General features: G+C 43.7%; 5 protein-coding genes across 5 annotated transcripts; 2 read left to right on the top strand and 3 right to left on the bottom strand.

Annotated features, from left to right (window-relative positions):
* The first annotated feature begins 1,715 nt into the window (after nucleotides 1–1,715).
* Nucleotides 1,716–2,327, top strand: LOC108097905 (keratin, type II cytoskeletal 68 kDa, component IB). Its single transcript, XM_017200442.1, has one exon. It carries the CDS (start codon nucleotides 1,798–1,800, stop codon nucleotides 2,122–2,124), a length of 327 nt encoding a protein of 108 aa, XP_017055931.1. The 5' UTR covers nucleotides 1,716–1,797; the 3' UTR covers nucleotides 2,125–2,327.
* A 1,779-nt stretch (nucleotides 2,328–4,106) lies between these two features.
* On the top strand, nucleotides 4,107–5,406 carry LOC108097904 (glycine-rich protein DOT1). Its single transcript, XM_017200441.2, has 3 exons — nucleotides 4,107–4,405; nucleotides 4,655–4,750; nucleotides 5,007–5,406. The coding sequence occupies exons 1-3, from the start codon at nucleotides 4,192–4,194 to the stop codon at nucleotides 5,225–5,227; spliced, it is 531 nt and encodes a 176-aa protein (XP_017055930.1). The 5' UTR covers nucleotides 4,107–4,191; the 3' UTR covers nucleotides 5,228–5,406.
* A 1,938-nt stretch (nucleotides 5,407–7,344) lies between these two features.
* On the bottom strand, nucleotides 7,345–8,164 carry LOC122320906 (loricrin). Its single transcript, XM_043209548.1, has one exon. The coding sequence runs from the start codon at nucleotides 8,150–8,152 to the stop codon at nucleotides 7,511–7,513; it is 642 nt and encodes a 213-aa protein (XP_043065483.1). The 5' UTR covers nucleotides 8,153–8,164; the 3' UTR covers nucleotides 7,345–7,510.
* A 2,122-nt stretch (nucleotides 8,165–10,286) lies between these two features.
* LOC108097915 (glycine-rich protein 23) lies at nucleotides 10,287–10,990 on the bottom strand. The gene has a single exon (XM_017200451.1). It carries the CDS (start codon nucleotides 10,951–10,953, stop codon nucleotides 10,468–10,470), a length of 486 nt encoding a protein of 161 aa, XP_017055940.1. The 5' UTR covers nucleotides 10,954–10,990; the 3' UTR covers nucleotides 10,287–10,467.
* Nucleotides 10,991–14,958: 3,968 nt separating this feature from the next.
* Nucleotides 14,959–25,612, bottom strand: LOC108097871 (glycine-rich cell wall structural protein 1.0). Its single transcript, XM_043209568.1, has 3 exons — nucleotides 25,453–25,612; nucleotides 15,649–15,725; nucleotides 14,959–15,585 (listed from the first exon to the last, which is right to left on the bottom strand). The coding sequence occupies exons 1-3, from the start codon at nucleotides 25,610–25,612 to the stop codon at nucleotides 14,959–14,961; spliced, it is 864 nt and encodes a 287-aa protein (XP_043065503.1).
* Nucleotides 25,613–26,234: the final 622 nt, after the last annotated feature.

The raw sequence follows: 26,234 nt of genomic DNA, 5'->3' as shown, positions 1-26,234 counted from the left end.
TGAATATTGGGAAATGCACAGTACCCTTTGATTGACACCCAATGCCGGATGATGAGCCAGGACAGCCGACTTTAAAATGACAAATTTCTGGGTTGAACATAATACCCCGTCGAGGAAAACAGAGAGATAAATAACCTGTGGAAAAGAGGCCACGGTGTCGACATTGCCACAAGCTCATGATTGTTGACTGTCGACTGGAGTTGGCTGTTATTTTTTTTAACTATTTTGTTGACTATTATCCGATTGGCGCCCAAGTACAGTGGGATCGGTGCTTGGCGGAAACCGCCGCTATAATTGGATGTCATCTGGTCACCTGGTTCTGTTACAGATGCGTTTCACAGCCGACTAAGGTCATCTGCCTGGGTTGCTGAATGGTGAATGTTGTCAGGGGAGCGATGATTTCATCTCGGATCGATGATACGGATTTTCTAGGCGCTCTTTAGTCGCCTAAACGTCCCAGATTGGCATCTTTATGGCTGGAAAGTTGACTTTGCAATGCGTTTAATCGCTTTTTAATACTAAGTGCCGGTGCTCCACAAACTAGTTTATAGACCAGCTTTACAGTTGGGCTATATATATGCATATTTATGTGGCTTTAAGCAGCGAGTTGGTCTTGTCAGGGCTTTCTCATGTCCTTCGGCTGACTGTCACGATCAGGAAATGCCATTGCCGGTATCCAGTTACCTTTCCAGCGGATCTCCCCACTGTGCCACTCGGTTTTTGGTTTTTGGTTTTTGGTTTTCTGTTTCTGTTTATGTTTTTGTTTTTAATTTGTTTTCGCAGTTTTTAGGCCCCTTCACCTGGAATCTGCAACTGCATCTGCATCTCCATCTCCATCGCCATAACCATCTGCAAGTGTTTTCGGATGCGGCTTAAGCCGCCGGTTTGACAAATGACTCACTCGACGCCAGCTTCTTGACTTAAATCAAATTACACTGACAGTACAGTACACTAGAAAAAAATAATTGAACAAAACGCCTTAAGCAGCTCAGAATGGGAAATAAAAGAAGGCTTCTTAAATGCTAACTAAAAGGTAAGAGATGTTCCATTCAATGTTTCTTATTTATATGTTTTATGATCATTTATAAATAATTTAATGCAGTAATTAGTATTTTATTTCAAAGGTGTTAAACAATAATTTGTATTTATGATTTATTCCCTAATTCATAAAAATGTAACATAGGTTTAAATGAGTACCGAACAATGTGCTGGAAAATTAAATTAAATTAAATTAAATTAAATTAAATTAAATTAAATTAAATTAAATTAAATTCCAAGTTTAGTTAGCCAATCAAACAGTTTCTCGCAGTGCACCCCTGCTGCAGTTTCCGCCAGCAGCGAGGCGAGGAAATGATCCATCAAGCGTGTGAGTTATGTACGAATTTTGCAACTTGGCCACATGCTTGGCTGACTTGATGGCCACAAAGTAGTGGCTTCTGCTTCTGCTTCTGCTGCGGCTTGTAAAGCGGTTGACCCTGGTCAAGAATCGGACGCTCAAAGTGGTTTAATAAACTGCAATTACCCGACCTGGCCCAGCCACCCGCCGCCGGTTGGGGCGAGAGATTTATTTTGTGGATTCTCGACCAGAGCAACCAGAGTCTGGGCCACGCAGTATTTTCTGTATTTTTTTCCACTTTTTTTCCTCGTTTTTTGCCGTGTTTTTTTGCCATAAATAGCGAGTGGCCATCCAGTGGTTACAGCATTCGAGTGTCACACTCCGAGACGCACAGCTTCAAACCGGGATTAACCAACAGTCAGGACTCCAAGCTAAACAGTCAGAGAAATCAACAGCACAGGATGAAGGTGTTCATTGTACTTTGCGCATTGGTGGCCTGCGTTTCCGCAGGAATCGTGAGATCTTCCGGCTGGGGATCCAATCCCTGGGGCGGCAGCAGCTCGGGATGGAATAGCGGTTGGAGTGTCCAGCGGCCGCAGGTCATCAAGGTCATCAGGGTCGGCGGCGGAGGTGGCGGCGGCTGGGGAGGCGGCCACTCCGGATGGAGCAGCAACTCCGGATGGGGTGGCAACTCTGGCTGGGTAGGCAACTCTGGATGGAGCAGTGGCAACTCCGGATGGGGTGGCAACTCCGGATGGTCCAGTTCGGGATCCAGTGGCTGGTGGTAAAGTTGATGGTGATGAGTGATGAATCCCCTTGGGAATCCTTGGGACACCCAAAACCCGAAACCCGAAACCCCCAATCCCAAATCCCCTCTCTCTGCACCTGGTTCACACTACACTACACGATTTTGTAACATAGCCATTAGGTTCCCCATTTTTTTGTGTAACAATTAATTAAATAAACAATCAAATCGAATGCATAAACTGAACGATGCTGCGATTTAGCATTTTTATGATGCATCTCTGGATTATGGATCTTTAGCAATTAACATTCTAAACTTGAGAAGCGAGTATCGCTAGCTGAGCAATTATTAATATTTTATGCATTTTGCAAATGATTGTGGAACAGCATCGCGGTGGCCAAGGTGGCGATGCGATTTGAGTTCAGCGGCGATCATCGTAGTCATCTCCAGTTGCAGGCACTGTGGTTTTAAATTTGGAACCACATTGAAGTGATGAATATATGTATTTTTGCCATAAATCTGTGGAATAAGCACGTTTACTTCTATATCACTTTTTATAGCGTAAATAAATGCTTAAAGAGGATTGACCTTACTGTTTGTTTTAATAGTAATTTTTTTCTCAAGTTTAATTATAAAAGTAAAGATAAAAATATTTTAACAGCTTCAATTATTTTATCAAATATTTTTTAATGCATGCAACTATTCATTTCATACAAGTAACATATATTTGTTGCATTAAATTTAAATACTTAATATAAATATTTTAAGCTGTTCACCCATCTCCACCTTTAAATACCACTGTACCATACAGATTTTCTTGGGCTCTTGTGGACTTGGCTCTGGGTTGAACCATCTGCAGCACGCGTTGGCAGCCAAGAGAAGCAACCATATATCTCCATATTCATAGACATACGAATCGCACACATCGGAGCGCCTGATGAAATTTATGGTAAGTAATGCACTTGAGCATGCACCCAGCCATGTTTGCACGCCAATTGACATTGAACCAGTGTCTGCGGAGTCGTGTCTCGTACATTTAGTTAGATAGATTCGACTGCGGCTGCTGTATAAATGAAGATTAATTGCCGCAAATATTGCTTGGCAATAGCGAGAAGCGAAGCCGAAAATGAACATAAATACGAATTGAAATTATTGGAAAATTGTTTGTTTATGCCAACCCATTAAATGCTCTGCGGCCTGGGAAAATATGCTCAACTTACTGGGCTAAACTATTATTAAAATAGTAAAAGTATTTTAATTATTTAATTAGAAGGGCTAGAAGCACCAGGAAATACCAATGGATTTATATTCAAGTTGCTTGAAATGTTTCTTAATTAAAAAAGATTCCTATCGGAATCAGAATTTATTTTTTCAATATAAAATAATTCCCACACTCCCCAGCGCCACCAAATGTGCACCATAAATGCCGACACTTCACTTAACTACGCCAAGCGGCAAGGCTTCAAAATTCTTCAAAATAGTAATTAAGAAAAATTCAACAACAAATTGCACGGCCGGCAGGTAGAAAAAAGCGCTTAGAATTTCGCATGGATACAGTAAACTTGTAAGACAAATTGCAAGGCGTTTCGTGGCCGAATGTACTGTGTACTGTGTACTGTCTGCTATGTGCTATGTGCTATGTGTGCTGGCAATTAATGATGCAGCCATGGCTCAGCAGTTTGCAAGTGGTGCGGTGGCGTATGCGCGATGTTCCCAGCCAGCGCACATTGCGTATCCGCCGAGTGCGCCGGCGTACTTGAGACGCTTTGTTTTTATTTTTGTTTTTTTTTTTTTTGTTCTGTGTGGAGCCAGACAAGTTGCTTGCGAAGTCGCATTGTGCCGACGTGAAGTGCAGTTCTCAACCTTCCTTTGGGAGCTCGGATCGCTTGGATCGATTGGATCGTTTGGATCGTTTGGATATGGAGTTGGAGGGACTGCAGGCTGCTGACTCATCGGAAGTTTCCGCCTTTCGGAGCTATAAAAACATGCCACAGTTCTGTGCTGGTTCATCAGTGGTTCTGAGCCTCCGACAGTGATTGCACATCGCTTCTAATCGTTTCGATCGAATTTTTTTGTTGTTTGTTCTTTTTTTTTTGAGTGAGACACAAGGATGCGTCACGCAGTGGTCCTCGTTTTCGTGTGCGGTCTGCTGATCGCCTTTGCCTCCGCCGGCTTGCTGGGCGGCGGAGGAGGTGGTGGCTACGGCGGTGGTGGCGGCGGCGGTGGCGGTGGTTACGGCGGCTCTGGTGGTGGTGGTGGCGGTCAGGGAGGCTGGCAGAAGAATGGAGGCGGCGGGCAAGGAGGCTACGGTGGCGGTAGCCAGGGTAAGTACATTTATTTTGGCATATTCAATTGAAATATATTAAAATAATTTTGGATTTACCCTCACAAAAGAAACCAGAAATAATTGGTTAAACAATAATTTCAATATGGAAAATTAAAGTCATTTTTTATAAGTCCTGTCCATTTTTTTTATTGTATCTGTGGCTTTAAATAATATAGTCAGTGTGAAGCTCTAAATATGGCACATATGAAAATATATGATGTATTTTATAATTTTAAATCTTGCTTAGGTGGACATGGAGGCAGTGGCCAAGGAGGCTGGCAAAAGAACGGAGGAGGCGGTCACGGAGGAGGTGGACAAGGAGGATACGGAGGCGGTGGTCAGGGTAATTATATATATTTTATTATATATATATTTTATTTTAAATATATATTTTATATATTTTATTATATATATATATTATATATATTTTTTATATATTTTATTATAAATATATTTTATTTATTTTATAATATATATATATTTCACAATACAAGAGCAGACACAAAATAAAAAATGTATTGGTCTTGTAGTACTGATTAAATTAAAATGAGCTGATTATTTATAGATATATTTGTAATATTTTTTATTATTTATTCCAGGTGGTCACGGAGGTGGACAAGGAGGCTACGGCGGTGGCCAAGGAGGCCATGGAGGCCATGGAGGTGGTAGCAAGTCCTTGGCCGGAAACCGCGGCAGTTCCGTTTCCTGGCAGAGCGGAAATGGAGGCAACAAGCACGGAGGCGGCGGCGGAGGAGGCGGTGGTGGCCTTTATGGCGGTGGTGGCGGCGGAGGTGGCAAGCACCACGGCGGTGGTTGGTAATCACCACGAGCACCACCAAGAGCAGCTAATCCCACGGCTTGTACCCCCACACCACTTGTGTTCCATGGCATAGAGATAGAGACAACCCCTGGATCTTCCCTTTTTTCAGTCCAATGCCCCTTCTATTTCTGCTGTTACTATTTTTTGTACTAATAAAACTATTTTATGCATTTTGTAAATTACTTGCTCTTCTTCGATTATAAAGAAATCTTTAAATCTGTATTAAGTTTTTTGAGCATATTCGTTGCAAGATTCAATCGAATATATTGTTGGGCTTCTTTGCTCTCAAAACTAAAGTTTGTTCGGCTGTAAGTCGTTTCTTGCCCAAACAACACATAAAAGTCATTTAAAATATGGAAAAAATTGCATAAAATCATTTAAAAAAAAAAATTGTTTTTTGTCTCTATCTCGGCAAGTACTAATCTGAATATATATTGTCATACACTAATGAATTCGTAATAAAACTCTATGTCCGATGGCATTCACACCTAAAATTTTTGAAATTTTGCCATTTTTCGCAAAAAAGTATGCCAAAAATCAATTTCTTTTTAATCGTCCAAAGAGTGATTGGGCTCGTTAACTCTGGTCATAAGTTGCTCAAAACAGTGTTTGGTTCCGCTGTAAGTCACTATTTGGGTTTATTACAAGCGAAAAACTACAATTGGGTTGGCAAGAAAGTCATGTCGTTTTTTTCAATATTTTCAAAGATGATTTATTTATATCAGGACTTATAATTAATCAATTATGTATTGGCCGTTTTGTTCGACCACTTCCGGGCAGCTGCATATTTCCGCGCTCGAAGAACTTTTGGTCTTTTCCAGCAAAGAATCGAGACAAATGGTTTTCGACAGCCTCATCTGAATCAAAGTTTTTAACATTCAAAGAGTTTTGAAGAGAGCGAAACAAATGGTAATCTGAAGATGCTCAGTCCGGACTATAAGGTGGATGTGGTAGCACTTCCCAATTCAGCTCCCTTAATTTTTGCCGAGTGACCAAAGATGTGTGGGGCCTAGCGTTGACATGGTGAAAGACTATACCCTTGCGATTAGCTAGTGCCGGCTCCTTTTCTTTAATTTTTTCCACCAAATTGAATAGCTGGCGACAGTACACATCTGAATTGATGGTTTCATTCCGTCCCAGCAGCTCAAAGTGCACTACACCCTTCCAATTCCACCAAACAGACAGCATAACTTTCCTCTGATGGATATCGGCCTTTGATGTGGCTTGGGCTGGCTCACCTTTCTAGCTCCATGATCTTTTACGTTGGACATTATTGTAAACAACCCACTTTTCGTCGCCAGTAATGATCCGCTTCAAAAAAGGATCGTTTTTAATCCGTTGCAGCAGAGAATAGCAGATGTTGATACGCTTAGTTAGGTGAATTTCCTTTAAGTTATGCGGAACCCAAACATCGAGCTTGCTTACGTAGCCAAGTTTCTTCAAATGGTTTTCAACCGTTGTATGCGACACACTGAGCTTCTCTGACATCTCTCGCGTTGAATAACGCCGGTTTTCATCCAGCAAAGCCTGAATTTGTTCGTCAAAAACGGCCGATGGTCGACCAGAACGTGGGGCGTCTTTAACTCCAAAATCTCCAAGCCTGAATTTGGTAAACCAGCGCTGACATTGGCGATCACTCATGGCATCTTTACCATACACTTCGCACAATTTTTCGCGAGCTTCGACCGCTTTTTTTCCTTTTCAGAAGTAAAAAAGCAAAATATGCCGAAAATGCTCACTTTGGTCCTCCATGTTTAATTTGCTATAGCTTCCACATATGTTATCGAATAATTACCAAATTTTCGTCGATAGTACCTAAGACAATAAGCTTTAAAAAGATACTAAAAAGTGTGACCCTGGTGCTCGATTAGTCGTAAATAAATTAGATTAAAAACGATTACTAAAAAAACGACATTACTTTCTTGCCAAGCCAATATAAACATAGTGTTTTTTTTTGCAACCCGAAAATATTCCAAATTTTGAACATATGCTACTAATGTCTTTTGATGAGATTATTATTAAGAATATTATTCTGAATTAACTTGTAATAAAAATAAAAAACTGTATATTTACGAAAACAAATCACTTTCCCGCATTGCAAAAAACTGTTGTCAAAATTACTTTCTCGAAAGATTTATTCACGTATTTAGATAGACAAAAAAAAAGGTTGTTTAAGTGTAGGGCAGAGAAATGTTATATACAAGTTGATCAGTGAAATCTGGTGTCGCCTCGTCGCCGTTTAGCCTCAGATGGGTGTCGTCTCGTGTCCAGGAATCCAGTTCGTTACCAGCTCCAGCCGCCGCCGCCGCCGCCGGATGACCAACCGCCACTTCCACCGCCGCCGGAGGACCAGTCGCTGCTGATTTTGCTTGGCCAGCCGGAGGATCCTCCGGAGGACCATCCTCCTCCGCCGCCGCTCTTCCAGCCGCCGCCGCCGCCTCCCGATGACCAGCCACCGCCTCCTCCGCCGCCGCTCTTCCAACCGCTGGACAAGCTACTCAAGGCCTGCGACTTCCAGCCAGAGAGACTGGAAAGGGCACTGGAAAGTCCCGAGCTGCCGCCGGACTTCCAACCGGAGCCGCCGGAACTGGGCCAGCCGGAGGATCCACCGGATGACCATCCTCCTCCGCCGCCGCTCTTCCAGCCACCACCACCGCCGCCCGATGGCCAACCTCCTCCTCCGCCGCCGCCGCTCTTCCATCCTGAGGATCCGCCACCGGAGGACCAACCACCTCCCCCGCCGCCAGAAGGCCAGGCACTGATGATGACCTTGCTGCCACCGCCACCGCCAGAGGACCAACCACCATTACCACCGCCGCCGCTGCTCCAACCATGCGGTTTGGCCTGGGCAAGTAGGCAACCACCCAGAACCACCAGCAGGCCGAGAAGGCCGAGTCGTCGCGTTGTTGTCATCGTGGCTTGCATCTTCGCACTCCGCAGCTGCCGTGCACTAACTAATGCCCCACTGCAGCCACTCTCGGGCTTTTATACCCACCCATCAACCACCAGCAAAGATTCTGAGCCACCGCCGAGACAGTGAGCCACTGAGACAGTCGGCGCTTCGCCACAGCCGCTGCCTCGTATAATCAGATGTAATTGCCAAAAGTGCCGGCGACCAGCTCACAATGGCCGGTGGTTGCTTGCCCGCCGCCTTCGGGGTGTTTTGCGGTGGCTCGGAGTGGCTCGGAGTGGGTCGGAGTGGCTCGGGTGGTGCTCCCAGCTCAACTCAGTGCAGCTCAACTCAACTAAAGTCAAGTTAACTCGGCACTTGGGCCTCATTATGCCGACTCCGACTTTCGATTTCGTACGCTTTGTGGGCCCACCACGTATTATGGCTCTGCTGTTCGGCGCCCAGCAAAAATGTCTCAACTTGGAGCACCTGATTTCGGTTATAGGGAGTACACTGTACTACAGTGCAGCCAGCCCTTTCAGGAAATATGGATTTACCGCACAGAACGGGGAACAACAGGCAGTAATTCAAAGTTCTGTAAGCTTATTATTTATGGGAAAAAACTAAACAGCTGTAAGTATGCAAATTATTTCAAATAAATAGTTTTCAATTATTGAAAAGTTTTATAGCCTAAAACGAAGTTAAATATGATCATAAAAATATAATATATGCTTTTCTATTCTGTCATATTTTGAGTAGCTGTTTTACACTTCGCCAATTTGTATATTCTTTTTTTTTTTTGTGGGCCAGTGTAGGCCAAGCCAACTGATACCGCATCATGATCATCGATCTATTGGCTCTCCATTTTAATGCGGCAACCGCAAAGTACTTAATTGAGTTCGCCTGCCGGCGGTTCGATGGCAAAATATGCAGCTCGAGGAGCGAGGGATCGAACTGGCGATCGGTTCTTTATGCCGGCCCATTATTCAGAATGGCGATGGCGATACAGATGGATATTGGATATTGGATTTTGGATTTTGGATTTTGGTATTGGGATTGCAGATTGCAGGTGCAAGTGCAGATAAAGGTGGAGGTGGAGGTGTGCAACTGAGGCAACTGAGGCAGCTGCGTGTTTGTCTTTTGCTACCGTGCTGCGGTTGCACATAACTCGTGCTGTCTGGCAAATCGGGTCGCCGGCAAATCAATCGATCAATCAACGGAGTAGAGTTCAATTGTTCGGGTGCAACTTATGAGTTGACACAGAACCCATCACGCAAGATTGACGGGTCTCGCAAGAAGGTGTCTCACCTTCAATGAGCTGCCTGCTCGAATGTGTGTGCTGAATTTTCATAGCTCCAAAGATGCAGATCATTGAAAAGGCTGAAGATTTTTTACAATTTCGTCACCGAAATAAATAGAAGCACGCAAGGAAGCCAAACTGTAGATACCCTTATCAATTATTTGCTAAGACGAGTGGTAATCATCAGATTTATCCTCGATTCGTTAAGAATTAATTGCCCATTAAAAAGCATAGCTTTAAAATGCCATAAATCATTTCTTCAATCAATGGCTTAATTAGGAATTATAAGCATAGAAAAAGTTCCTAACGAAACTTATTTATTAGGCTATAAACTTGCCACTAAAAATGTTGCCTCCATAAAAAGAAACAAATTTATTCACACAACTAATCCCGTAGAACAAAGGGTAGAGTGAATATTTTCCAAAAATTAAAACCAGCCTATCTTGTGCCAAAATGCTAATTATACACCACGGATCGGCCAATTCTAGAACCGAACCGATCGAACCACTCGAACCTTTCGGCTTTTGCACGTTTGCACCGCTGGCCGCATTTTAATTCATGGGCGGCATAAAACTTAAATCAAATTTGGCTCTTTTGTGCCATCGACTGACAGTCTGTCTGATCGATCGATGGCTGTGGAAAACAATAAAGTGCACTTTGTGGGTTGCGCAAGTGATGGAATAGCCATCGGTGGAGAATAACGAATCGCGACTAAGTACCTAACCCATTAACTTGCCTTCGATTGGCAGGTGATGACCTCAACCGCTGGCCATTGGGTCAGAGCAGGAAACCAAAAACCAAAAACTGAAAACAGAAAACCGGAAAACCAGTTACCCCCTCCCAAAGTCACAAAACTTAAACAAGCCGTGATTAAAAATGGAAATTCTTTTCATTTATATTGCATAAATTCTAACAAACAAATACCGCTAAGAAATATAAAAAAAAATATATTGTTAAAACCTAATCTTGCTGAAGCTGCAACTTCTGCTTGGCATTTTGGTTGGCAGTTTGAACTATTTGTGGTGGTTGATCCTTCTTTAGGTCCAACGTTTACCAGCCCTTGTTCCAGCCGCCACCGGAGGACCAGCCACCGGATTGAGCACCACCGGAGGACCAGCCGCCGCCGCCGTAGCCACCGCCGTTGGAGTAGCCGCCGGAGTAGCCACCCGACTGGCCGCCGGAGTAGCCCTCGTTGATGACCTTCACGATGACCACCTTCTCCACGGGCCTGGGAGCCGGGGCCGAGTATCCACCGCCGCCGGAGTAGCCGCCGCCACCGGAGTAGCCGCCGCCGCCACCACCGGAGGACCAGCCACCGGACTGAGCGCCACCGGAGGACCAGCCACCACCACCACCGCCGCTGCCTCCTCCGAGTCCGCCGCCAAGACCGCCGAGCTTGCTCTGCAGCAGCTGTCCAATGCCGCCAATGCCGCCACCGCCACCTCCACCGCCTCCTCCGAGCAGACCGCCAAGGGAAGCCTGACCAACGGACAGGACGGCGGCGAGGATTACCAGGATGCAGGCAAAGGGCTTCATCTCGAGTGGCTTATGTGTGGTTAGTTACTATCGGTTCCAAACAGCTGACCAAACTAATTCCATCGATCGCCGCACCACGCACATTTATACCCCCCAAAAATCGATCGATTCCGATTCCGATTCCAAATCCGAATGAGATGAGATGAGATGAGATGAGATGAGATGAGAGCTGGGGACGGGGACCAATTAGAAGCCATCGAGCATCGCTTCGGCTGCGATTTCATAATAACCCACATTCGGTTCGGCTATGCTCGCCGGCGGTTCTTTTGTTTGCCTATGCTAATCTGTGCGCATGCGCGGCTTACTTTGGACGAGGAACCGCTTCTCCTCCGCCTGGCACAGTGGGTTTGCACAGTGGGTTGGGAGGTGTTAAGTCCCCCCGGGTGGATTAAGCAATCCATTGACATCTTGCTGGATGGTCAGCGGTGTTGAGAAGGGCACACACTGTTTGATTTGACCAAACATTACACAAATTTTGGGTTATCAATCTGGGCGTGTCAACTAAAAGTCAATACGCGTTCATTGATAATTATTTTCGGAGGTCTAACCAAATATTCTTTACTTTGCCAAGTAATTGTAAGTACGTATATCTATTTGGTATATTGTTCTTATAATAGTTTTTGTTGGAATTTATATTTATGTACAGCTTGCCTTTTTTCCTTTTATTACTTTCAATAAGAACAAATTCCCCTTATTTTGAATAGTTTTAAAGCTAAAACCACTGTGCCAATCGCCGAAAGTCAAACAAATTATCAGCATTTAATCACCGCGGCCGGCGGCGGGCAACAATGGGCCGACAATCAACATTTATATCAATGTTTTGTCAGTTGGCCAGCAGTGGGTTTTGGCCAAAAGCAAAAGCAAAAAGCAAAAAGCAAAAGCAGAAGCAGCCGATGTGTCAAACTGATGAATGGCCCCGGGTGCGGGCCAAAATCGTGAGTTCTGCTCCAAGGTTCGGCACTAGAAGTGGGAAAACTAAGGCATCTTCCTGCTTTGCTCGAGAACTATGGTATCGATAAAGTTGCTCAGAGGCCTATTCAAATTCCTTGGGTATTGTGTGGCCCATACCCATATACCCATACTGATATCCATATCCCATATCCCACATCATCGCCTATTTAAACGTAGAACCGGTTCGGCGATTCTATTTCTATGCTTCAGTTTGGCATATATTTGCATAGTGGCTCGGCGGATATGGCAGATTGCCTGGGAATTTTCGTTAGCCCCTAGTTGTCTGTACTAACCCGAAAGATAAACACACTTTGGAGAACTCTCCCACAAGTCGAAGGGTTCAATGCACCCTTCTCTAGCACACGATCCAAGCTATCAAACAAAAAGAACTAAAATTAAATATACAAAAAAACAGACAGTTTTGGTTTCTGCAAGTTTGTTTCAGTATTTGCCATTAGCATACTCGTTCTGGGGCCTCTAAATATTCATAATCGCATTATTCGATTATACTTGGAGCTGTAAGCTACCGATCCGTCGACAGATCGACAGCATTCGATGGGTGACTTATCAATTGAGTGGAAAACGAGTTGCCGAACCACAAAGAAGTGGCAAATGGAAATCTGTGAAGTGCGTTTCTGGGTTTTAATAGGATAAGTGATGGTCACTTGAAAGAACAGATGTATGGATATATCAATTTGAATGGGATTTCCTCGTTACCCATTTATTGAGAAAATAGTCAGTAGCGATGCTCATATAAATTCTTGGTAATAGCCATCTATTTATATCATTTAATGGTTATATTTGTGGTTGAAAACATTTATTTAAATGAAAATGGCATATAAAAATGTAATGTGAAATATCTATCAGTAAGAAATAATTTTATTAGCATTTAAATGTTCCCGAATAAACGATTACTATTCTCAATTAAAATCTCTATTGTTTTGCATTCCAAAATGAAGTAATTCCAATTTGTTTACATTTCTGTTTTAAGGAAGCGTTCTATTATCATTTGAATAAACATAATAATGATTCCGGTTTCCGGTTTGCTTTTAAGCCAATGAGATCAGATCGGTTGTAATCAAGCCAGTGTTCATCCCTTTGTTAACTCAATATGCGAGATGGGTATATCTAGCTTACAATGGGAGCTATACTACTATAATACTATAAGGTCTGTAATAACCGAACCTACAAAACTGTTTCCCATCGCTTCGCCCTCGGACGGCTGAAGGCTTCCATTAAAAACCAACAGAATTAACATATTTAATTGCGGGCTATGTACCCAAATGAAATTACCAGTGCAATAGTAAACACAAAGGCAAATATGGCTAGAAACCCAAACCGAAACCGAAAACGAAAAGTGAATGGAGCCACTGCCTTTGGAGGAGAACTTTGGGTAGAGTCATCGTCATCCCAGCTGGCAGGGCATTAAGGCTAAAATTGATGACACTCATAAATAAGTTGGTAATATGTAATGATAATAACTAATATTGTAGCGACATTAATTCGATTCCCAGCGAATTTGCAAGCTTGCATAGAAAATTGCATTTGGATTTTTATGAGGAATCCAGCAGCAGACACATAAATAACCATCGCATATGTTCTTTCTACTTATATAATTTTATCATCTCAGATCCGAGATCTCGTACATATGCAAACGGCTAATTGATGGCGGGCCAGCTCAAATAAATATAAGCTAATTACAGTGGCTTGCCAGATCATCGGATCGTCAATGAGGTCGTAAAGCACTGATAGTTAATTGCAGGTTAACCCACAGCACTCGGCCATCAATCTCTGAAATCGGCTAAGGAATCGTGAGATAATGGAGTCATCTCTCTTGAGCTATAAAAATAGGAATGTAAGTATGCTTTCAATATATAAATAAAAATTATTTTATTGCTCACATTCAGGAAGTACTTCATGTGTAACTCGCATAAAGGCAGTTTAATGTCTGGTCTACCGATAAAAGTGCCCAAGGCAATAGAAACACCAAATCCATTGAACAACTGGGTGTTGAAAAAACTTCCAAATCAAAGACATTCCGCACGATAATCTGAAAAATGTGCATCAAGAGTTTATCAAATACGTGACGGCAGGAAGCCGTAAACCAGTTAAGGCAAATGCAAAATCTAAAACAGGTTAGCACACACGAACGCATAATTTGTCCAGATCGGTGTAAATAAACGGTGGGATGCCCATTTGTTTATAAACAAACATGCGAATCGTAATGCGTTTGCCCAAGGCTCCCTGGTAACCGAAAAAAAAATTAAAAACCCAAAAGCCAGAAACGCACATGGCAAACAAATTCAGTCGAGACTCGTCGACGCCGCAACTTCATTATTATCGAATCAAAGACAATGGCAGACAAAGAAAATCGGCGGATTCAAAGCCAAACAGCGATTGCCAGCGGAAGTAAAACAAAACAAAATAAAATAAACAGAAATACCGAAAAGCATCGAAGCTGATTTTCATATAAATCAATGACAGCCAATAAACTGTTTAACTTCATGTTAAGCATACCCACTCGAATTAAGCATTTGCTTTATGGGCTGTGGTCAAGGATTGGCATTAACACCTTAAGTTTCCCCTCCCTGACTCTGCAATCTTGCCATCTTTTTGTTTAAATCTTTTTTTTAAATAAAAATCCTTAAAGGAGACTTTCCTTTCTCCAATTTATTTTTCCTTAATTGACTTTCGCTTTCTGGGGTAACGCAATGGGTCGACCTTGAACTTCAGTGATTCCATCGCAAGGGCGTAAAGAGCAAAGTTGCAAACTGGTTTCATCGTGCCAGAAAAACGAAAGACTTAGGCAACAAACTTTGCGATAGCGCCATCTGGTGCTTAGCTTACAAGCTTTCAGCGGGAAAAGCTCAGTTTGAAACCACTGAATCGTATTCCAAAAGCAGAGTCACGAACCTATTTTGTGGAAACGAAAGACTTGGGAAGCGAACTTCAAGGAAAAATGATTAACGAATAGGAAATACTTGTTTTACGTTGAGAATTTATTGGTCAGGTTCGGTTGCACAGAATTGGTTTCAGATATGATAGGTATCCTTCTTAATCGTTCCACCAGCCAGCACCACCGCGGCTGCCACCGCCGTAGGCACCACCAGCGCCACCAGCTCCATAGGCACCACCAGCACCGTAGGCTCCGCCAGCACCACCACGGGCACTGGAAGCGTGGTTCACGGTGTAGTCGAACTCAGCGGGGTTTCCCCAGGCGCTGCCGCCGGCACCGCCAGCACCCCCCTGCCAGCCACCTGCTCCTCCGGCACCGCCCTGCCAGCCTCCTGCACCTCCAGCACCACCACGACCAGCTCCTGCTCCTTGCCAGCCACCGGCACCGCGGCCGCCGCCATAAGAGGATGCTCCACCTCCATAGGAACCGCCGGCTCCACCGCCGTAGGAGGCAGCACCACCGCCGTAGGAACCTCCAGCACCGCCGCCGAAGCCGCCGCCAGCCGATCCACCGCCAATGTGGACCTTAGTGTTTCCCTGCGACTGCGAGACGTGGGACACCAGACCAGCTCCAATGGCTGGGCGGCCGCCGAAACCACCGAAGCCGCCGGCGCCACCACCGCGTCCTCCGCCGGGCAAGTAGCCACCGCCGGCACCACCGCCAGCACCACCGCGGAAGCCACCAGCATTGGCCAGAGCCAAGGAAGCCAACAAGCAGACGAATACCTGAGAAATATTTGAATTTAAATATTGATTTGTGGAAATCCTGGATCCTTTCCGAATTCTTACCTTCATTTTGATTGAGGAGATTATTAGATTTGAGATTCTAGTCGAAGCTGAGATCCAATGGTTTGTGATGTCTTTGGCTTAGGAAGCAGCTGAATTTATAGTCCAAATCCTATGGATCTTCTTTGGCTAATGATCCAACCAAGAAAACAACAAACAAACAAACCGAGCAATAGATGAAAAAAAAAAAATCACAATTTCAATTTTCGACAAAACCAAAACATTAATTTGCTCCGCTCAATCATTAGATTCTCCAGCCCTCTGAACTCATCTTTATCTTTAGCCTCTTCGGATGCTGCTGATCGGTTTTTGTTTTCCTTGACTTTAATTAAAAGTCACAAATTAATTGTACGTCGGCAGCTTGCCTCCGGGCTTCCGATTGCCCAATCTCCGCCAAGCTCGGTGACTTAAAAGCCCGAAAAGTGGACGCAGTGCGTCCAGTTCATGCCCATGTTGCCGCGTGGGCGCTTAACCCACTCCAATCCTGACTCCCCGAAATGAATTATATTTCTTTTTTGTTTTGTTTTTTGAAAGTGAACAATCTAATAGTTATGCAAGCGGCAATGCAGCAATGCAACTCATCAACTTGACAGAAACAAAGTGGATATCTTGCCGGGCAAAAATGCTGTGAATGGGAAGTATTATATTTGGAATGGGGAAGTCAAACAATTTGGCATCCTACGGCAACAAAGCAAAGAATGCATTTCACTCGAAAAAAAGTGTGCAATGGCATTTTCAATAGCCCACTAACATGGAATTTATTTCAGAAAGATTGAGAAGGTTTTTCTGGCCATAAAGACCTACTGGAAATAAGAAAAATATTTCGATTCACTTCTAAAAATAAATAAGCTCGTATAAAATTATTATACGAGCTTATTTATTTGTTTTGTTTGTATTTAAGTATCGATGCATTGAAACCCTCTATTCAAAAGTGTCCTTAAGAACAGGAATAATAATTTTATAATAACAGCATATATCAGCTGTGAAAATGATTTCTCCATTATTTAAATGAGGCTGACGGGCTTATAAAGTAAGCGATTAATCGCTTTTTAAATGGATTAAATAGATTAGGAAAATCCAGCGAAAGAGTAAGTAGCCGGTGATGAAGTGCGTCTGTCGGCGAGGCATTATCTTTAATGGGACAGCTTGGCTGCCTGACAAATAGGAGCTGGCCATCAGCAAAGGAAATTTATGCGAGGAAACTCGCACAGAAGCCAACCGTTTGGTTCGTAGATCACCTGCCGATGTAGGGTATTCAAAGTGGCAGACAGAGTGATAGCCCGCTCTCTTCTTTCTCAGCCGGAGAAAGCCTCTCTCCCTCCGGACCATTTCTCTCAGCTAGCCATAGCTGGCACTCTCTGTTTGCATTGCCGGCTTTCGCTCTTTGGGATAATTTCGGGCTTCGTTGGTGCCGCTGCGGATTTGGCCAAATCATTCCGTTGCCAACGTTGTAACTGGAAAACGTGTTTGCCGGATCGTCGGCGTCGCGTCGCTGTCTTCGCCGATTTTCCTTCCGATTTTCCTCCGCGACTCGATTCCGTGCACTGCCCCAGTGATTAATGGCCCTTCAACTATCGGGAAAACACATCCTCATCCCCGAACATTCACCTTGATGTGCGTGCCAACCTGTGTTCTTTTGTTTGTTTTTTCCTGTTCATTTGTCATCTCATTGGCAGCCAATCGAAAAAGTTAATTAAAAAGTTTGAAACAAGATTAATATGTTGTGTGTAGGTTGAGGAATATTGCCAAAAGGAATACAGCGACAGCTCGAAGCCAATATATTTAATTATTTTCGCGGTGAGTAAGAAAAGCGAATTAAAACAAAGCAAAAGGAGATTTGACATTGCAAAAAAATTAGCAATAAATGACTCCCATGAAATGCAAATGCAAACATGCAAAACAATGATTTGAAAGGTGAAAAACCATCGTAAAAACATAATTTAATTATTATAATTTTATTTAATATAATTACAAATTCAGCTGGTTAATATTGTTAAATAATACTCGAAAACAAACATTTGCATTTACAGATTTTTATCTAATAACATGCAACATATATTTGAATAACAATCGCTTATTTAAATGATTTTCACGAGTAGTTTGATAACATAATCGTGCTCAGCAAGAATAAGCAATCCGCAAAAAATGATGGAGCACCATCTTCATTAAATGCTTTTATTAATAGACTTTCGTATTTAACTAGTTTGGTTTTTTGGGTCTTGCTTGATAAGTGCGCATTAGTCAAAGTCAAGTTGAGTCTGAATTTAGTGGTGCGCAATTTTCCTTCGTCTAGCAAACTGTTCATGGTCTATTAATTGCCGTAGCAGCTCATTTTCTTTTACACTTCGAGATGCGCACATATATATATATATATACATATATATATAATACGGCTTCTATTTTTTATAGTTTGTGGGCCTTCAATTAAAATCACTCATACAAGTATGTGAAAAAATAGGAGGAGATCCCGTGGCAATGCCCCGCGTGGTGTTGATTAGAAATTTTCCCCGATTACGATTGACGATTGAAACCGAAACCGCGATTAGGGCAATTCCCTACGCAATTTACCATGAACCATGGCATCAAGCCATATGGCAGAACAAAAGACTGAGGCAACAAACTTGACTGCGCTTGCGGTTTCTGTGGGTATGCTATGCTGGGATTTGGATGGGATCGGATCGGATTGGATGGGTTGGATAAGTGGGCGCGGGACGACAGGTGACAGCACAACCTCTCCATGTGCATTCAGCTGGATGACTTTCTCCGCGGCTCCAACTTCTAAGTGGCATTGCTAATAAGCCACGGGGAATTGTTATTTGCTTTTTTGTCGCTGCACTTGTCGTGGGTTCCTATCGCCATCGCCGTTCCAACAGGGTAGCAGCTAACAGGGGGGTATGCCCAGCAGGTGGTTTATGCAACGACCCACCAGCTGATTGCTAAAAATTCCAGGAATTTTGAAGAGCTTCCTCGAGTTTACTGCGCTCGGCAGCAATTAAAACAAAGAATGCAAACTTATGTAAAGCACTGTTGAACCATGTTTTCCATGACGGCATTATTTGCTTAACGAAATCAAGAAGCTCCCTATTAATTAAAAAATAAATGTATTTAAATTTAATTATATTTTATATAATGTCAGAGAGGTCTGTGCTATTTATTTGTGGATATTTCTAATTAATTTTCCTTTGTTTTGACATATGTTTAAGTACTCTTAAAATCGATCAGCTAGCAACGCTTTTTGACCCTAGGCCCTATTAATTACAAAATAAATATATTTAAATGTATTCATATTTTATATAATGTCAGAGAGGTCTGTGCTATGCTAAGCACCCTATTAATTAAAAAATAAATATATTTAAATTTAATTATATTTTATATGATGTCAGAGAGATCTGTGCTATTTATTTGTGGATATTTCTGATTAATTTTCTTTTGTTTTGACATATGTTTAAGTACTCTTAAAATCGATCAGCTAGCAACGCTTTTTGACCCTGGGCATCGAAGGGTCTAACCTGCCGGCGACGGCATCTCCATTTGGGCGACTCGCTCACTCGGAAAACCAACGCGGTGGCTCCCGTCTCTCGTCCCCACAGCCACATTCAAATCCACATGCACAGCTCCACTGAAATGATATTAATTGCCCCGCAAAACTTATTGTGGAGTGGGTACTTAGGTGACTTTCATTGTCTTGACGGCGGCGGCGGTTTATTATGCGGCAGGTGGGTTTTTTTTTTTTTTTTTTGTTTAGTTAGTTGTTGTTTTGTTTCTCTCTTTTTAATGCCGCACACACATGTGTGTGACTTTGACTGCAGCTCCAGTTTAATCACACTTTTAACTCCGTTTCACATAATACTAATTTCATAATTTGCACCAGCAACCACCAACCACCAAGCAGCAAACGCACCACCGCCGCACCACCACAACGGCTGCTGATTTTTTCTTTTAGCGGGCCGCCGCTTAACTGAAAAAAAATTATGCCCTTTTTTTTTTTTCGCCTTTGCGTTTGCTTTCGGGGGGCTCCTCCCCTCCTAAACCTCAATTGCCCCTCGGGTTTTCTCCCAAAGTCTTCCGTTTCCCCCGGAGTCCCCCGTTTTGGGCCTCCCCCCTAACAAAACAAAAACAAGAAGGGCGGGCTTTCTCCCGGACCAGCTTAACCTTCTTTCCCCCTCAATACTTCAAAAAAAAAAATTTAAAAGTTTAAATAACAGCATCGATGCTTTTTTTTTTTTATTATAATCATTAATTTTAAAATTTAGGGTTTTTTTTTTTTATAATAGTATAATAAGACTGATCAAATTATAGAATTAATCTGATTTATCGCATCATATAATTTTTTGGGGGCTCCCCCTGTTTTTGTTATTTATTTTTAAAACGGAACGGATCCTCCCTTCCAAAAAATCCTTATATTTAGAAGGGTTTTTTGTAGAAATTATTTACCTGGTTTTTTTTAATTTTCTTAAAATTACCCAATATTAACAATAGGTATCAGGTGCGCACACCTGCACTTTTTTTACCGCGCAAAAAGCGACCTAATTTACCTAAGACCCTTCTAAAAGGGTTACCAAATCGTAAAATTGCATCATCGACACGCGCACAACCTGTGAGTAAGGAAAAAAAGAAAGGAATAACCAAATAAATGGCAAATTACCAATTTTTGAGGATTTTTTCGCCCGTACCGCTTATCTTCCGGTTTGTTTGGGAGTGGCCGTTTCCCTGTTTATACTTATTGATGGGGTTTATTTTTTTTATAGTGGGTTTTTTTTTAAATTTTTGGGAAAAAGGAAAAAGGTGAAGTGGGTAAAACAACAAAACTCTTCTTGAAATTTTTTTTTTTGAGTGTTTGGTTTTTTAAAAATTTGGAGGGGGGAATTTTTCTACTCAATTAGCCCCAACCCCCCTTCTTTTATCCCTTTTTTTTTTTTGTATTGTTCTCAAACCTTCCATGTGTTTTTTTTTTCAATTTTTTTTAACACCCACCCGAGAGAGCCCCCGAAAACTTTTTTGGGCCGAAAAAAGGGGAGGGAAAAGCTGCGCTTCCTCAGCCGAGATCGATATGCACAAAAATCTCGTCTCAGATAAGGCCAGAAATGCCCAGCATATTGCCTTGACTCGCTCTACGAATATCGATGTGGTAGCAGAAATTCGAGCACGAAAACTGCTGCCCTCGCTCTGAGAAGGCGTAGTGCACGAATTCGAGCTTATTGAACGTGTACGGGACGCCGCAGCTTACGCCAATACCAGGGAAAATTTTGAAGAACGACGACGGCAGCAGGCTCCCTAAATACTGCCAGCCATGCAGCTCGCAGGACTATAGAGGAAAATCGTGAGCCCGAACGCGAACGGGACGCTGCAGCGCGGGCACGAACTCGAGCTATCTCCCGAAAACCGTCGACGAGGAGCAGTTGCGAAACACTGCCGATCATGCTACCTGGAGACTAGCAGAGGAAAACCGAGGACCCGAGCGTACACGGGATGCTGCAGAGCGCGTGCGCGGACCCGAGCGAACTCCGAGGAACGGCAACGGGAGCAGTTGCAAAACACTGCCGATCATGCTACCTGGAGACTAGCAGAGGAAAACCGAGGACCCGAGCGTACACGGGATGCTGCAGCGCGTGCGCGGATCCGAGCGAACTCCCGAGGAACGGCAACAGGAGCAGTTGCAAAACACTGCCGATCATGCTACCTGGAGACTAGCAGAGGAAAACCGAGGACCCGAGCGTACACGGGATGCTGCAGCGCGTGCGCGGACCCGGAGCGAACTCCGAGGAACGGCAACGGGAGCAGTTGCGAGACACTACCGATCGTGCTACCTGGAGACTAGCAGAGGAAAAACCGAGGACCCGAGCGTAGACGGGATGCTGCAGCGCGTGCGCGGACCCGGAGCGAACTCCGAGGAACGGCAACGGGAGCAGTTGCGGGACACTACCAATCGTGCTACCTGGAGACGAGCAGAGGAAAACCGAGGACCCGAGCGTACATGGGATGCTGCAGCGCGTGCGGACCCGAGCGAACTCCGAGGAACGGCGACGAGAGCAGTTGCAAAACACTGCCGATCATGCTACCTGGAGACTAGCAGAGGAAAACCGAGGACCCGAGCGTAGACGGGATGCTGCAGCGCGCGCGGACCCGAGCGAACTCCGAGGAACGGCGACGAGAGCAGTTGCGAAACACTGCCGATCATGCTACCTGGAGAGCGGCAGAGGTTAACCCGAGCACCCGAGCGTACACGGGATGCTGCAGCACATGCAAGGACACGGGCGAACTCCGAGGAACGACGACGGGAGCAGTTGCGAAATACTGCCGATCATGCTACCTGGAGAGCGGCAGAGGTTAACCGAGCACCCGAGCGTACACTGGATGCTGCAGCACACGCAAGGATGCGGGCAATTTCTGAGGAACGACAAAGAGAGCAGTCACAAAACACTGCAAGCCGCGCTGTCTGGAGAGCGAATGATGCAAATCGAGGACCGGAGCGAGAGCGGGACGCGGAAGCTCACAGGATTGCCAGGAACGACCCCATTTCTCGGGAACATCAGATACACAACAGGACATTGCAACAACGGGAAACACGTCTACAGAGGAGGCTTCGGGAGCAACGGATTCGGGAAATGGCTGAGGAACGACTCTTGACGTATAGGACCAGTTCGGAGAATCGACAGGCCACATCCAACAAACCTAGATCACTTCCAAGACAAAGAAGATCAACGAACAACAACCCAAGAGCCAGCTCACAAAGGAGCAGTATCTACAAAACATCAAATACGACCACTGAATGCGGCAGGTGGGTTTTTTTTTGTTTTTTTTTTTTTTTGTTTAGTTAGTTGTTGTTTTGTTTCTCTCTTTTTAATGCCGCACACACATGTGTGTGACTTTGACTGCAGCTCCAGTTTAATCACACTTTTAACTCCGTTTCACATAATACTAATTTCATAATTTGCACCAGCAACCACCAACCACCAAGCAGCAAACGCACCACCGCCGCACCACCACAACGGCTGCTGCATTTTTCACTTTTACAGAGCGCGGCTGAAGTGATTAAAGTAAATCTCGCCCGTTCGTTTTGCATAAGTGGTGCTCGTTTTCGTGGAGTTCCCCTCCACTGGGAAATACTATATGCCCCGGGAAGTGTTTCCGAGAATCCCGTGGATTCCGCGGAGTCCCGCAGATTGGCACCCATCTAAAAGCAAAAACAAAAATGTGAAGACGGCGGTCCTAGGCGTTGACATGGCTGGTAGGCAATCCGCGGCTAGCGGATCATAATTGCAGCTAGATGGGCAGGTAGGCCAACTTAACCGGGGGCGGAGAAGCTGGCGGAGATCGGGATGGAAGTGGAGATGGGAATGGGGATGGGGATGAGGCTCCTCTGCGAAAAGCAACAGCCATCGTGTTTAACAGCGACGACGCCGTGATCATGATCATGATCAAGTTGTTGCTGTTGATGTGGTGCTAACTTCTTGGCGGGTCCAATAACTTCTTCAATAACCAAGTGTGGGTTGAATAAAAGTTTGCAACTTGAAATCAGGAAGCAAGTATGTATTATATAGTAGTATACAAAATTCTAGAATAATTAGAAAAGAATATAAAATATAAGGCAATAAAGAACTAATTAAACTGCTACTAAAAATCAGAAGCAAATATGTCATCTCGAATAATTCAAGTTTTAAAATTTAAATTGATACAAAATTCAACAAAATTCTCAATACCCAAACACAGAGCATTTCCCAATTCGCATAGGCATTAATTTTAATCACCACAACTTCTTATAGCAATAGCGATTCCCCTTGGTGTATATAGTTGCTTGTCTTGCGGTTGGCAGTTGTGCATCTTTGTAACTTGTATCTTGTATCTTGTCGGCGAATGAAATAGCACGTACCATATAATCAGGCAGGCAACCCAAAAACAGTGGAAATGAGACAGACAACAAATAAGAAACGGCAACCGCCACAAATCAACGACTTTGTCGAGGGGCTAAGAATGAAAGTTAGCCTCTGTACTCGAGCACAATACGAAATGTATCCCCGAAAAAAGACGAACAGGTCTTTTGTCAACGGGGGAAATGTATATATACCTACATACCATATATATCTATATCTACTGCCGAACTCATCATTTCCCAGTGAGCGAGGGCCCCAGTTTTGACCCAACAATTATCATAATTATCAATGCACTTTTCACACTTTTCACACTTTTCACACTTTCCATGCTCTCTCGCCGCCGTTTTGTGGCATTTGTCACAGAAATTATGCATAAATTTCCGCGGTTGCTCGCTTTCGAATTGGAATCGCTTAGTCTTGGTCTCGCGGTCTTGGTCTTGTCTTGTTTTTTGTCGGCGGCCCCCATTTTCAACACTCCCAACCAATTTCGATTCTTTGGCCCATTGTCAACCCTTCACCTTACGCCGAATGGAATGAAATGGAGTCAGTTGGTTGGCTGGCTGGTAGGCCCCTCATAAATTTTCGGTGGCCCCACAACAGCTGAACAGCTGAACAAAGATAAATCGATGATGACGGCGTCAACAAACAGATATTGTGCGACATTTATAAACAAATTTGTTTAGTTTCGCTTCTTCGACGCCTTTGTGCGATCGTAATTGTGTGGCTGGAAAGTGAAACCATCGTTAATAAATAAATAAGCCCCGGCGTTCCAATAACTCAGCACAATGGCTTTTTTGAACTGGAAAACCTGTAACTTTCGAACGCATTTCGATGTCACATATAAGGCGATTAGCCCAAGATCACACTGGGGAACAGTTATCGGAAATTATACAATTTATATAACACTTGTTGGCCGACAGATTGACGGACGGTTAAGCGGATCGAAAATCAAATTAACCTGACAGATCTGAATAATAATCGATACAAGCCCTGAGTTTATTGCATTTGGGAAAAACAAACTATCATTAGTGGGGGAAAAACTGGATGCTTTCCACAGAAGCCGCCTAAAGGAAAAGTAAAAGTTTCAGTTTTATTTCAACAATCATTTGGAGGTGGTGAAAAGTATGCTGATTATCAAATATTCTTGACCAGCTCGTGATTTTGTGGGACAAACTGAACTGAACTGACACCTGACCCAGCTTTTTAAAAGTATTCATCAGTGTCTGTCTGTCTGTCATGATTCCATATTTATCCTGAATCTTCCTCCATCGTGAAATCGCATTGTATAAGCAGACAGGGTATATTAAAACTTAAGAGATTAAAGGGGTTATATATCGTGGATGGCGTCGCGTAATCATGACAGGCAATTCGTGCCTGGGAATAATCCAGCTTTGTGTTCGTGCGCCGGAATCCGATGACCTTTTCCGATCCTCGCCAGTGTGGACCGGACTGGAGTGGACGCGAGTCGAGTGCCAGGTAGTCGAGGAGCTTGACCAGGCAACCTGTCACATCTCAATTGGCGCTTGACCAAAAGCAGAGGCTCTTGACACCGGACTGCGCAACAAGTGGCTCCTCGTGAGTGTTGATGTTGTGCATTTTACTCATGTTGCTGGCCTACACTCGCAAAAATAAATATAAGGTTCCAAAGAATACCAAATTAGTACCTTTAATTGCATGACACGTTTTAGGTTTTTATAAAGTAAAGGTAATTTAATAAGTCTTTAGTAAAATGGTTGCTGTTTTTTATACAACCTAAGGTTATATAAATATAAATTTACCTATTGTTAGAAATTTTAACGAAATGACTATCATTAAAGTAGAACCTATAAATAATATATATTTTAAAGAGTGTGATAATATCTAGAAAATATAAGGATCAGACGTGGTATCTGTCTTTTATTTAATGAATCATTTTCGACTTAACTGCTCTTTTTACTAGTGGCAATCGCCCCTGTCCAGATGTTGCCGTTGCCAATAGAGAGTGGCTGATATTGCAGATGTTGCTGGTGTTGCCGATGTTGCCGTTGTGCTGTTGTGGCCATGTTATCGCTGTTGGTGCCACTGATTGGCGCCGTTGTTGCCACGCCTCCGGCCATTCATTGCTGCATTGCTGAGGCAATTTCTCGCCTCGGCTTACATAAACAGAGATATAAACATGGATTATCATTTTTCGGGAACTGCCGAATATTTGCCACGGAATTGGCAACACTTTATGGCACTTTAATGACCACAAAACGAAATGGCAAAATATTCGGCCCGTCATTTAGTTGTTGTGACAAACGAAACGAAACGAAACGAAACAAAACAGCTGGCAGAAGTTACACCATATTCGTCGAATCGTGCATAAATAATGATAGATCTGCATAAAGACACCGATATTGATTGATTGTAGCGTCGACTTCCGGGGGTCACAACCTGACCAGATTTCCGGCTCCTGCTGTTGATGTTTATGCTGCTGGTTGCCAGTTGCCAGTTGCTAGTTGCTGGTGCCTAAAGTTGCCAGTTGCTTATGTTGCTAGTTGCTAGTTGCTAGTAGTTGTTGTTGGCCATGGCCAAATGCGAATCACGATCGCAGCTTGTTTTGCCATCACTTCACTCTCGTTTTGGCTTTTACTTTTCGGTGGCCCCAAAGACTCGCACATGACTTCACTTTTACCGCAGTTAAGGTTCGTCATGGGTCGCCGATACTCCCCACAGCCTCTCCTTTTGCTTCGACCT

The sequence above is a fragment of the Drosophila ficusphila genome, unplaced genomic scaffold, assembly GCF_018152265.1.
Source record: "Drosophila ficusphila isolate 14025-0441.05 unplaced genomic scaffold, ASM1815226v1 contig_197, whole genome shotgun sequence".
NCBI classification, from domain to species: domain Eukaryota; kingdom Metazoa; phylum Arthropoda; class Insecta; order Diptera; family Drosophilidae; genus Drosophila; species Drosophila ficusphila.
Note: the sequence above shows the minus strand (reverse complement) of the source record. Positions and strands in the feature narration are given on the sequence as shown.

Bases quoted from the DNA above. Each gene is read 5' to 3' on its own strand.
- LOC108097915 (XM_017200451.1), bottom strand. From the start codon at position 10,953: ATGAAGCCCTTTGCCTGCATCCTGGTAATCCTCGCCGCCGTCCTGTCC.
- LOC122320906 (XM_043209548.1), bottom strand. From the start codon at position 8,152: ATGCAAGCCACGATGACAACAACGCGACGACTCGGCCTTCTCGGCCTG.
- LOC108097905 (XM_017200442.1), top strand. From the start codon at position 1,798: ATGAAGGTGTTCATTGTACTTTGCGCATTGGTGGCCTGCGTTTCCGCA.
- LOC108097904 (XM_017200441.2), top strand. From the start codon at position 4,192: ATGCGTCACGCAGTGGTCCTCGTTTTCGTGTGCGGTCTGCTGATCGCC. The intron at 4,406-4,654 runs GTAAGTACATTT...AATCTTGCTTAG, and splicing joins CTACGGTGGCGGTAGCCAGG to GTGGACATGGAGGCAGTGGC. The intron at 4,751-5,006 runs GTAATTATATAT...TATTTATTCCAG, and splicing joins ATACGGAGGCGGTGGTCAGG to GTGGTCACGGAGGTGGACAA.
- LOC108097871 (XM_043209568.1), bottom strand. From the start codon at position 25,612: ATGGCCGGAGGCGTGGCAACAACGGCGCCAATCAGTGGCACCAACAGC. The intron at 15,726-25,452 runs GTAAAAAGAGCA...CTGCTTCCTAAG, and splicing joins GACAGGGGCGATTGCCACTA to CCAAAGACATCACAAACCAT. The intron at 15,586-15,648 runs GTAAGAATTCGG...AATATTTCTCAG, and splicing joins TCTCCTCAATCAAAATGAAG to GTATTCGTCTGCTTGTTGGC.